Here is a 13,119-nt window from a genome sequence, read left to right as displayed (position 1 = left end):
ATGATGTTCATTCACCTTCTGGTTTTTTAAATCATTTCAGTCCAACCTGGTTAATTTGAGTTTGTACATTCAACAGGTTAATCTGAATCCAAATAGTAAGCACATACAGAATATGCTTGCTATACAATTGTTCATCTCACTGTTCATTTATTGATATAAAGCCCAAATACATGAAATTTGGACATTCTATAATAAATTCTACTAGTATTGCCATGGAAAATAAAGATGAAAATAAAAGGTGAGTAATAAACAAAACATGCACAATATTACTGATTACATGAGATTATTTCCCTTGGGGGCTCACCGAAAAATGTAAAGTATTTTGTCTGTTATCATAAATAAATATCTATTTGCCAGATACTTAGGTACGTGCCTTGCCCATGAGTCCCTGCTAACTTGTATTTCCATTCTGCATATTAAATGAAAGAAGGGCAGATATAGGGAAGGAGAACAAAGCAAAGGCTAAAAATTGCATTTTTTCTGTGTTTCACTTAAACAATTCAAGTAGTTTATTACCATTTTCCCCATCAGACTTCCTTTCATGGTCAGTGTCAGTCAAGGATAATGCAGAGTTGGCCCGGCTGGACAAACAGGAGCTATGCTCTGATTTCATGCCCCTTATCCACATTCTTAGTGCATGGTCAGGTGAGGCAGCACCTTCTGTCTCTGTGTCCACATCAGATCCCATCTCGAGCTGGTAATCACGCCGAGAAACGCTGTGCATGTCTGTTTGGTAGCCAGAGCACAGAGTGTGAGAGGTTTCACAGAATTCCATCTCTGAGAAGAAACAAAGTTCAGAGAAAACGTTTAGAAGTATGAAGAAATCCCCCAGAAAATTCTACTTTTTGTCCTCATTCCCCTCTCCCCCATTGGTAGTAATTATGTGTTTTTGCAAAGTTAGAATTCTGGCCTTTTATTTATGGTAGCTAGGACTCTGTGCTTATTTTGCACTTCTGTAGCTTAAAATTATGCTCCTGTTGATTCTTACAAGGTTCTGGAAAAAGCGTGCCCAAAATAGCTTTATAGCTACAATTTTAGGTTTCACAAAATGTAATGAAATAAGTGAGTGCAGAGGAGTATAAAGTGTAGAGAGGTGTCCTTTAAAAGATATTTCTTTTCTAGGAAGAATATATATGATCTGCAGAGCGTACCTATGCTTAAAATATTAAAATTATTTGCTTTTCTAAGTATTCCATACACATTGGATTTAAGAATAAATAATTCAATGTGAAAACTCTGAGAAAAAAGCATTAAGTTCGAATGCACTTTTCTAAAGTATTTTTCCTAAAACATGTTAATTTAAACTCTAAATCATCAGTACCTAATATCATTATTTTCCATTGATTTTAAAGGATTTCAAGGCTGACTTTATACTAATTATTCTGTTTAATTTTTTTTTTCAACAAATACTTAAAAATTTTTAGTCATATATTGTACCTTGGCAGTGGTTCGTGGATTGGATTTCCTCTCCTTTCCCCCTAGATCTTAGAATTATAAAATTTTCAGAACCTTAAAGATGATGCAACAAATTCCTTCTTTTTATAGTTGAGGAAAATAAACGCCAGAGGATAGGTATTATTTTTTCATAGCTCACATCGGATAGCAACACAGCCCTTTTTCCTAAAACACCCATCTAGGCATGGTTTCTGCTATACACCAACGATGCCCCCTCAACTTACTGCATGAATATCAAGTATTCAGTCTTATTGTCAATTTTACATTCAATTATAGCAAGGTATCAAAAAGGGGAAAAGATGCTTTAACAATTCCTAATAAGTTAATGAAAAATGACCACATGCCAAGACATATCATCTGAAATGTCCATGTAATACTTAGATAAGGTAATCCAGAGATGTAGTGCACCATACAGGATTTTCTCAGACTGACATCAGAGACAGGATATGTCATTTGGCTGGGAAGGAACTTAACTGAGTGCATCTAATCCTTAGCACATATCAATAAAATGCAAACTCTAACATGAATTTAATTCTTTGAATACAGAAAGTACTGGATTTTAGACCACACACTAGAGGAAAGCAAGCAGAATATGAATATATTTTTAAAATAACTATTTTTGTGGCATATAATTACCAAATAGGGGTTTAACAAAAAATTCTTATTGTTTACTTAATACCACTAGGTGAATAGCACTGTGCTTTGTGAAACATATAGTAGGCAAATAAAGCTACTACAATGTATTAGAAATATTCAATTAAAAACTAACTCTTTCAGGGCTATAAGTCACTGCTGAGTATGCTACCTTTTGATTTCCATGATGAATGTCTTAAAGAGTAATTCCCTTTTTCTACAAAAACTTGGCTAAATTCCAAAGGAGTAGTATTCAAAAAATAGTTGTGGTTTCCACTTGTCAAACATAAAATGTTATGAAACCATGCTTCTTGCCATAAGGCTAAAAGTAAACATCAATTTTGCCCAATATAAATTTCAGCAATCTAGAATATTGGGATCAGCTAATATTCATGCCTCTTAATTTCACAATGTTTCATTATCCAATCCTACTGTGCAGTTGTTGCTACAGCAACCTGGTAATAAACCTTTCAGCTTGAAGCTGCAAGAAATGAATTTTACTTCACTCCCCTAGAACAGTGGCTCTCAAACTTGTCTGCTTCAGAATCACCTAGAAGGCTTGTTAAAACATAGATTGCTGCACCCCACTCCCATCCATGCCTTCCAATTTAAGTTTCTGATTCAGCAGGTGTGGAGTAGGGCCAGATAATTTGCATTTCGAATGACTTCCTTGGTGAGACCCATGCTGTTGGTCTAGGGATCGTACTTTGAAATCGACTGCCCTAGAGATTTGTTTGAAGTGGATGGGAGCCAGGGAATGGGTAGTAGTGAGGGTGCAAGTTTATTAATGGCATTACCACAGATTTTGCTGCATCATCTCTAATTCTGTTTAAAGACACAAGAAAGGAAGTTTTTGCTCTGAATTGCTGTGAAGTGTCTCCATTTATTTTCCATGAATTCAGGGAACTAATTAGAAAATTTACTTCCAAGAGCACAGACTTGCATTTAGTTTCACTCATACAATGGCATATGAGATGTGGCTTTCCAAAGATTTTAATATGAGCATCTGAGTCATGGCATTTGTTGGAAAAGGATGAGCAAATAAAAATAAATGCAGGTCCAATTTGTCATTCCAGATTAATAAAACACGAGATAAAGTTTTTTTAAAAGCACTGACAGACGTAAGCAGATTCTTTTTAATTAAAGAGATTCTTTTACCATTCAAAAGGAAATTATAACATGGATTTGTTCCTTTCTAAGAAAATGCTGTGTAATCTGATCAAAAATTGCATAGGATAAACAATTTATTTTCTATTGGAACTATATCCTGCTTTGACTACAAAAACTAACTCATAAATTCTCTAATTAAGTACAGTCAGATAAAAGTACACTTTCTTGTCAATCTATAATTAGAAAAAGTAACAATCTGGCCGGGCGCGGTGGCTCAAGCCTGTAATCCCAGCACTTTGGGAGGCCGAGGCGGGCGGATCACAAGGTCAGGAGATCGAGACCACAGTGAAACCCCGTCTCTACTAAAAATACAAAAAAAAAATTAGCCGGGCGCGGTGGCGGGCGCCTGTAGTCCCAGCTACTCAGGAGGCTGAGGCAGGAGAATGGCGGGAACCCGGGAGGCGGAGCTTGCAGTGAGCCGAGATCGCGCCACTGCACTCCAGCCTGGGCAACAGCATGAGACTCCGTCTCAAAAAAAAAAAAAAAAAAAGAGAGAAAAAGTAACAATCCAAATTAGCTATCAGTTGCTCTTCTTTTTTAAGTGGTAAAGCATTAAAAAAAAGAAAGAACGAGAAAAAGTTTCACTTATAGTAACCGATGTTTATTGAAATGCCTCATTTCCTTTTATTGAAATCAATGTCACCATTGTAAAACATTTTCTTAAATACACAAACATCTTGGTGGTGCTCAAAATTCCCAAAATATGCATTATCTATAAAGCACTTATAATGCACCATAAGTAGTTGTTTTCTAGCCTTGTACATATAACCTTGTTACCTAAAGTACTACATATTCTCTAGAGAAGATAAAGTTCAGCAGTGTGATCAGGGCTCACTGTAGCCCTGACTTCCAGGCTCAGGTGATTCTCCCACCTCTGCCGCCTGAGTAGCTGGGACTACAGGCACTGCCATCATACCTGGCTAATTTTTCATATTTTTTATAGAGATGGGGTTTCTTCATGTTGCCCAGGTTGGTCTCGAACTCCTGGACTCAAGTGATCTTCCTGCCTTGGCCCTTCAAAACTCTGGGATTACAGGTGTGAGTCACCGCACCTAGCCTGTACCACATTTCTTTATCCAATCTGTCATTGATGAGCATTTAGGTTGATTCCACGTCTTTGCTATTATGAATAGTGCTGCAATGAACATCTGAGTGCATACATCTTTATGGTAGAATGATTTATATTCCTCTGAGTATATAACCAGTAATGGGATTGCTGGGTTGAATGGTAGTTCTGCTTTTAGCTCTTTGAGGTATTGCCATACTACTTTCCACAATGGTTGAAATTCAATTTTTTAAGCGGGCAAAAAGTTTCAAGAGACACTTCACAACAAAAAATAGAGGTGGCCAAAAAGCAAATGAAAAGATGCTCAACATCACTGGTACCAGGAAAATGCAAACTAAAGCCACAATGAGATACCACTACATACCCACTACTATGGCTAAAACAATTCTGCCCACAAGAAGTGTTGAAAAAGAATGTGGAGCAATTACAATTCTCATATACTGGTGGTGAGAAAGTAAAACTGTGCAACCACTTAAGAAAAAAGTGTGGCAGTTTTCTGAAAAGTTAAAGCCATACTTACCAAAAGAGGAATTGGACTCTTGGACATTTATCACAAAGAAATGAAAACTTCTGTCCAAAATTGTACAAAGTTGTTCATACCAGCTTTATTCGAAAATAGCTAAAAAGTGCAAATGTCCCAAGTGTCTACAAACACATGAATGGATAATACACCTGTGGTATATATACACAATGGAATATTACTCAGTCCTAAAAAGGGATGAACTATCGATGCAAAACAGTGTTATGGACTTCAAAATGACTCTGCTAAGTCAAAGAAGACAGACAAAAATCTACATATGGCATGCTTCCATTTATATAAAATTCTAGAAAATTCAGACTAATCTACTGTGACATAAAGCCAATAAGTGGTTGCCTGGGGAAAAGGGTGGAGGGAGAGATGGATAACAAAGGACACAAAAAAACTTTGGGGTGATCTAAATGTCCATTATTTTGATTGTGGTGATAGTTTCACAGGTGCATACATGCAAAAGTTTATCATATTGCACACCTTAAGTATATATATACCCCTACAAAGATTTTTAGTTGATTGTACACCACCAGATATTAAAACAACAAGGAGACTTGTGAATCAATTTTCACAGGTGGAGCTGAAAGTCTAACAGCTAGAAGGAGATCTTGCTCTTTTCTCTCTAGTGGAATAAAGTAAATGTAACATGAACAAAAACATAGTCAAAATGTCATCTTGCTTATATCTAAACCAAGAGGCCATTAAAACTAACTGATGAATGATTTCTTTTTTCTTTTTTTTTTCTTTTTCTTTTTTTTAGATGGAGTTTTGCTCTTGTAGTTCAGGCTGGAGCACAATGGTGTGATTTCGGCTCACTGCAACCTCCACCTCCCAGGCTCAAGCGATTCTCCTGCCTCAGCCTCCCAAGTAGTTGGGATTACAGCCACCTGCCACCATGCCCAGCTAATTTTTATATTTTTAGTAAAGATGGGGTTTTGCCATGTTGGCCAGGCTGGTCTCGAACTCCTGACCTCAGGTGATCTGTCTGCCTCGGCCTCCCAAAGTGCTGGGATTACAGGCGTGAGCCACCACGCCCGAATGATGCATGATTTCTCAGTGATCTTCTAGGGTGTACTTTTGTCCTAGACACATAAGAGTTGAAAGTCAAATTTAGGAGGGAAACTAAGGATGAAACTCATCACTGCTAAGCTTTCAGCAGCTAGGGAAACATTTACGGTTGAAGATCATGAGATTGAGTAGAGTTCCGGCACACAGGGCCACCTTGGCCATCTACTAATGCTAAATTATTAATAATTTTTAAAAAAATGCTATGAAGTGCTGAAAAAAAATGACTGTACTTTCTGAATCTAGGAGTTGATCATCAGGTGTTCAGCCTAAAGAAGCCACTTATCAAAACTTGAGAAGGAAAGTTATAGCTATCTGTATCAACGTTTTTCTAGAAATGCCATTTCTTTGCTTTGTTTTGTTTTGTTTGAGAAAGGGTTTCACTCTGTCACCCAGGCTGGAGTCCATTGGCATTATCTTGGCTCACTGCAGCTTCGACCTCCCAGGTTCAGGTGATCCTCCTCCTGCCTCAGCCTCTTGAGTAGCTGGGACTACAGATGTGCACCACCACACAGAGCTAATTTTAAAATTATTTGTAGAGAAGAGCTTCCCCCAGTGTTGCTCAGGCTGGTCTTGAACTCCTGGACTCAAGCATTGCAGGTGTCAGCCACTATACCCGGCCAATTTCTGTGTTTCTGATAAGCTCAAGACTATTTTTCTTAAAATTCTATACCTAATGCAAATGATGAGTTAATGGGTGCAGCACACCAACATGGCACATGTATATATATGTAACAAACCTGCACGTTGTGCACATGTACCCTAGAACTTAAAGTATAACAAATTAAAAAAAAAATCAGAACAACAACAAAAAAAGTGAGCTTTAAGGCATTATGCTCCAAATAAGTAATTGGAAGCCAAGAAGTGTGATTAATTTTAACCATAACCTAAGAAATTTGGGACACGGTGGGGGGAACAAGATGGCCGAATAGGAGCAGCTTCAGTCTCCAACTCCCAGCGCGAGCGACACAGAAGACCGGTGATTTCTGCATTTTCAACTGAGGTACTGGGTTCATCTCACTGGGGAGTGCTGGACGATCGGTGCTGGTCAGCTGCTGCAGCCCGACCAGCGAGAGCTGAAGCAGGGCGAGGCATTGCCTCACCTGGGAAGCGCAAGGGGGAAGGGAGTCCCTTTTCCTAGCCAGGGGAACTGAGACACACAACACCTGGAAAATCGGGTAACTCCCACCCCAATACTGCGCTTTAAGCAAACAGGCACACCAGGAGATCATATCCCACACCTGGCCGGGAGGGTCCCACACCCACGGAGCCTCCCTCATTGCTAGCGCAGCAGTCTGTGATCTACCGGCAAGGCAGCAGCGAGGCTGGGGGAGGGGCGCCCGCCATTGCTGAGGCTTAAGTAGGTAAACAAAGCTGCTGGGAAGCTCGAACTGGGTGGAGCTCACAGCAGCTCAAGGAAACCTGCCTGTCTCTGTAGACTCCACCTCTGGGGACAGGGCACAGTAAACTAAACAAACACAGCAGACACCTCTGCAGACGCAAACGACTCTGTCTGACAGCTTTGAAGAGAGCAGTGGATCTCCCAACACGGACGTTGAGATCTGAGAAGGGACAGACTCCCTGCTCAAGTGGGTCCCTGACCCCTGAGTAGCCTAACTGGGAGACATCCCCCACTAGGGGCAGTCTGACACCCCACACCTCACAGGGAGGAGTACACCCCTGAGAGGAAGCTTCCAAAGCAAGAATCAGACAGGTACACTCGCTGTTCAGAAATATTCTATCTTCTGCAGCCTCTGCTGCTGATACCCAGGCAAACAGGGTCTGGAGTGGACCTCAAGCAATCTCCAACAGACCTACAGCTGAGGGTCCTGACTGTTAGAAGGAAAACTATCAAACAGGAAGGACACCTACACCAAAACCCCATCAGTACATCACCATCATCAAAGACCAGAGGCAGATAAAACCACAAAGATGGGGAAAAAGCAGGGCAGAAAAGCTGGAAATTCAAAAACTAAGAGCGCATCTCCCCCGGCAAAGGAGCGCAGCTCATCGCCAGCAACGGATCAAAGCTGGACGGAGAATGACTTTGATGAGATGAGAGAAGAAGGCTTCAGTCCATCAAATTTCTCAGAGCTAAAGGAGGAATTACGTACCCAGCGCAAAGAAATGAAAAATCTTGAAAAAAAAGTGGAAGAATTGATGGCTAGAGTAATTAATGCAGAGAAGGTCCTAAACGAAATGAAAGAGATGAAAACCATGACACGAGAAATACGTGACAAATGCACAAGCTTCAGTAACCGACTCGATCAACTGGAAGAAAGAGTATCTGCGATTGAGGATCAAATGAATGAAATGAAGCGAGAAGAGAAACCAACAGAAAAAAGAAGAAAAAGAAATGAACAAAGCCTGCAAGAAGTATGGGATTATGTAAAAAGACCAAATCTACGTCTGATTGGGGTGCTTGAAAGTGAGGGGGAAAATGGAACCAAGTTAGAAAACACTCTTCAGGATATCATCCAGGAGAACTTCCCCAACCTAGTAGGGCAGGCCAACATTCAAATCCAGGAAATACAGAGAACGCCACAAAGATACTCCTCGAGAAGAGCAACTCCAAGACACATAATTGCCAGATTCACCAAAGTTGAAATGAAGGAAAAAATCTTAAGGGCAGCCAGAGAGAAAGGTCGGGTTACCCACAAAGGGAAGCCCATCAGACTAACAGCAGATCTCTCGGCAGAAACTCTCCAAGCCAGAAGAGAGTGGGGGCCAATATTCAACATTCTTAAAGAAAAGAATTTTCAACCCAGAATTTCATATCCAGCCAAACTAAGTTTCATAAGTGAAGGAGAAATAAAATCCTTTACAGATAAGCAAATGCTTAGAGATTTTGTCACCACTAGGCCTGCCTTACAAGAGACCCTGAAGGAAGCACTAAACATGGAAAGGAACAACCGGTACCAGCCATTGCAAAAACATGCCAAAATGTAAAGACCATTGAGGCTAGGAAGAAACTGCATCAACTAACGAGCAAAACAACCAATTAATATCATAATGGCAGGATCAAGTTCACACATAACAATATTAACCTTAAATGTAAATGGACTAAATGCTCCAATTAAAAGACACAGACTGGCAAACTGGATAAAGAGTCAAGACCCATCAGTCTGCTGTATTCAGGAGACCCATCTCACACGCAGAGACATACATAGGTTCAAAATAAAGGGATGGAGGAAGATTTACCAAGCAAATGGAGAACAAAAAAAAGCAGGGGTTGCAATACTAGTCTCTGATAAAACGGACTTTAAACCATCAAAGATCAAAAGAGACAAAGAAGGCCATTACATAATGGTAAAGGGATCAATTCAACAGGAAGAGCTAACTATCCTAAATATATATGCACCCAATACAGGAGCACCCAGATTCATCAAGCAAGTCCTTAGAGACTTACAAAGAGACTTAGACTCCCATACAATAATAATGGGAGACTTCAACACTCCACTGTCAACATTAGACAGATCAACGAGACAGAAAGTTAACAAGGATATCCAGGAATTGAACTCATCTCTGCAGCAAGCAGACCTAATAGACATCTATAGAACTCTCCACCCCAAATCAACAGAATATACATTCTTCTCAGCACCACATCGTACTTACTCCAAAATTGACCACGTAATTGGAAGTAAAGCACTCCTCAGCAAATGTACAAGAACAGAAATTATAACAAACTGTCTCTCAGACCACAGTGCAATCAAACTAGAACTCAGGACTAAGAAACTCAATCAAAACCGCTCAACTACATGGAAACTGAACAACCTGCTCCTGAATGACTACTGGGTACATAACGAAATGAAGGCAGAAATAAAGATGTTCTTTGAAACCAATAAGAACAAAGATACAACATACCAGAATCTCTGGGACACATTTAAAGCAGTGTGTAGAGGGAAATTTATAGCACTAAATGCCCACAAGAGAAAGCAGGAAAGATCTAAAATTGACACTCTAACATCGCAATTAAAAGAACTAGAGAAGCAAGAGCAAACACATTCGAGAGCTAGCAGAAGGCAAGAAATAACTAAGATCAGAGCAGAACTGAAGGAGATAGAAACACAAAAAACCCTCCAAAAAATCAATGAATCCAGGAGTTGGTTTTTTGAAAAGATCAACAAAATTGACAGACCACTAGCCAGACTAATAAAGAAGAAAAGAGAGAAGAATCAAATCGACGCACTTAAAAATGATAAAGGGGATATCACCACCGACCCCACAGAAATACAAACTACCATCAGAGAATACTATAAACACCTCTATGCAAATAAACTGGAAAATCTAGAAGAAATGGATAATTTCCTGGATACTTACACTCTTCCAAGACTAAACCAGGAAGAAGTTGAATCCCTGAATAGACCAATAGCAGGCTCTGAAATTGAGGCAACAATTAATAGCCTACCAACCGAAAAAAGTCCAGGACCAGATGGATTCACAGCTGAATTCTACCAGAGGTACAAGGAGGAGTTGGTACCATTCCTTCTGAAACTATTCCAATCAATAGAAAAAGAGGGAATCCTCCCTAACTCATTTTATGAGGCCAACATCATCCTGATACCAAAGCCTGGCAGAGACACAACAAAAAAAGAGAATTTTAGACCAATATCCCTGATGAACATCGATGCAAAAATCCTCAATAAAATACTGGCAAACCGGATTCAGCAACACATCAAAAAGCTTATCCACCATGATCAAGTGGGCTTCATCCCTGGGATGCAAGGCTGGTTCAACATTCGCAAATCAATAAACATAATCCAGCATATAAACAGAACCAAAGACAAGAACCACATGATTATCTCAATTGATGCAGAAAAGGCCTTTGACAAAATTCAACAGCCCTTCATGCTAAAACCGCTCAATAAATTCAGTATTGATGGAACGTACCTCAAAATAATAAGAGCTATTTATGACAAACCCACAGCCAATATCATACTGAATGGGCAAAAACTGGAAAAATTCCCTTTGAAAACTGGCACAAGACAGGGATGCCCTCTCTCACCACTCCTATTCAACATAGTGTTGGAAGTTCTGGCTAGGGCAATCAGGCAAGAGAAAGAAATCAAGGGTATTCAGTTAGGAAAAGAAGAAGTCAAATTGTCCCTGTCTGCAGATGACATGATTGTATATTTAGAAAACCCCATTGTCTCAGCCCAAAATCTCCTTAAGCTGATAAGCAACTTCAGCAAAGTCTCAGGATACAAAATTAATGTGCAAAAATCACAAGCATTCTTATACACCAGTAACAGACAAACAGAGAGCCAAATCAGGAATGAAGTTCCATTCACAATTGCTTCAAAGAGAATAAAATATCTAGGAATCCAATTTACAAGGGATGTAAAGGACCTCTTCAAGGAGAACTACAAACCACTGCTCAGTGAAATCAAAGAGGACACAAACAAATGGAAGAACATACCATGCTCATGGATAGGAAGAATCAATATCGTGAAAATGGCCATACTGCCCAAGGTAATTTATAGATTCAATGCCATCCCCATCAAGCTACCAATGAGTTTCTTCACAGAATTGGAAAAAACTGCTTTAAAGTTCATATGGAATCAAAAAAGAGCCCGCATCTCCAAGACAATCCTAAGTCAAAAGAACAAAGCTGGAGGCATCACGCTACCTGACTTCAAACTATACTACAAGGCTACAGTAACCAAAACAGCATGGTACTGGTACCAAAACAGAGATATAGACCAATGGAACAGAACAGAGTCCTCAGAAATAATACCACACATCTACAGCCATTTGACCTTTGACAAACCTGAGAGAAACAAGAAATGGGGAAAGGATTCCCTATTTAATAAATGGTGCTGGGAAAATTGGCTAGCCATAAGTAGAAAGCTGAAACTGGATCCTTTCCTTACTCCTTATACGAAAATTAATTCAAGATGGATTAGAGACTTAAATGTTAGACCTAATACCATAAAAATCCTAGAGGAAAACCTAGGTAGTACCATTCAGGACATAGGCATGGACAAAGACTTCATGTCTAAAACACCAAAAGCAACGGCAGCAAAAGCCAAAATTGACAAATGGGATCTCATTAAACTAAAGAGCTTCTGCACAGCAAAAGAAACTACCATCAGAGTGAACAGGCAACCTACAGAATGGGAGAAAATTTTTGCAATCTACTCATCTGACAAAGGGCTAATATCCAGAACCTACAAAGAACTCAAACAAATTTACAAGAAAAAAACAAACAACCCCATCAAAAAGTGGGCAAAGGATATGAACAGACATTTCTCAAAAGAAGACATTCATACAGCCAACAGACACATGAAAAAATGCTCATCATCACTGGCCATCAGAGAAATGCAAATCAAAAGCACAATGAGATACCATCTCACACCAGTTAGAATGGCGATCATTCAAAAGTCAGGAAACAACAGGTGCTGGAGAGGATGTGGAGAAATAGGAACACTTTTACACTGTTGGTGGGATTGTAAACTAGTTCAACCATTATGGAAAACAGTATGGCGATTCCTCAAGGATCTAGAACTAGATGTACCATATGACCCAGCCATCCCATTACTGGGTATATACCCAAAGGATTATAAATTATGCTGCTATAAAGACACATGCACACATATGTTTATTGCAGCACTATTCACAATAGCAAAGACTTGGAATCAACCCAAATGTCCATCAGTGACAGATTGGATTAAGAAAATGTGGCACATATACACCATGGAATACTATGCAGCCATAAAAAAGGATGAGTTTGAGTCCTTTGTAGGGACTTGGATGCAGCTGGAATCCATCATTCTTAGCAAACTATCACAAGAACAGAAAACCAAACACCGCATGTTCTCACTCATAGGTGGGAACTGAACAATGAGATCACTCGGACTCAGGAAGGGGAACATCACACACCGGGGCCTATCATGGGGAGGGGGGAGGGGGGAGGGATTGCATTGGGAGTTATACCTGATGTAAATGACGAGTTGATGGGTGCAGCACAGCAACATGGCACAAGTATACATATGTAACAAACCTGCACGTTATGCACATGTACCCTACAACATACAGTATAATAATAATAAATAAATTTAAAAAAAAAAGAAAAAAAAAAAGAAATTTGGGATACAACTTGTAAAGAGTATAGTCCATTTCCAAAATAAAGGAGGGGGGGAGGGGATAGAATTATTAGTTTAATTACTGTGACTCATAACAATGCTTATAGATTACATGC

At 39.5% G+C, this 13,119-nt stretch overlaps 1 protein-coding gene across 5 annotated transcripts in view; it reads right to left on the bottom strand.

Annotated features, from left to right (window-relative positions):
• LOC105468440 (teneurin transmembrane protein 1) overlaps positions 1-13,119 on the bottom strand; it is an 839,487-nt gene that overhangs the window by 511,670 nt on the left and 314,698 nt on the right. For all 5 annotated transcript variants that reach the window (XM_071089007.1, XM_071089006.1, XM_024788669.2 and 2 more), the window contains one exon: positions 517-777. In XM_071089007.1, the coding sequence (XP_070945108.1) occupies positions 517-777 (261 nt within the window). The remainder of the gene's footprint in view (positions 1-516; positions 778-13,119) is intronic.

Source organism: Macaca nemestrina, chromosome X, assembly GCF_043159975.1.
Source record: "Macaca nemestrina isolate mMacNem1 chromosome X, mMacNem.hap1, whole genome shotgun sequence".
Lineage (NCBI taxonomy): Eukaryota > Metazoa > Chordata > Mammalia > Primates > Cercopithecidae > Macaca > Macaca nemestrina.
Note: the sequence above shows the minus strand (reverse complement) of the source record. Positions and strands in the feature narration are given on the sequence as shown.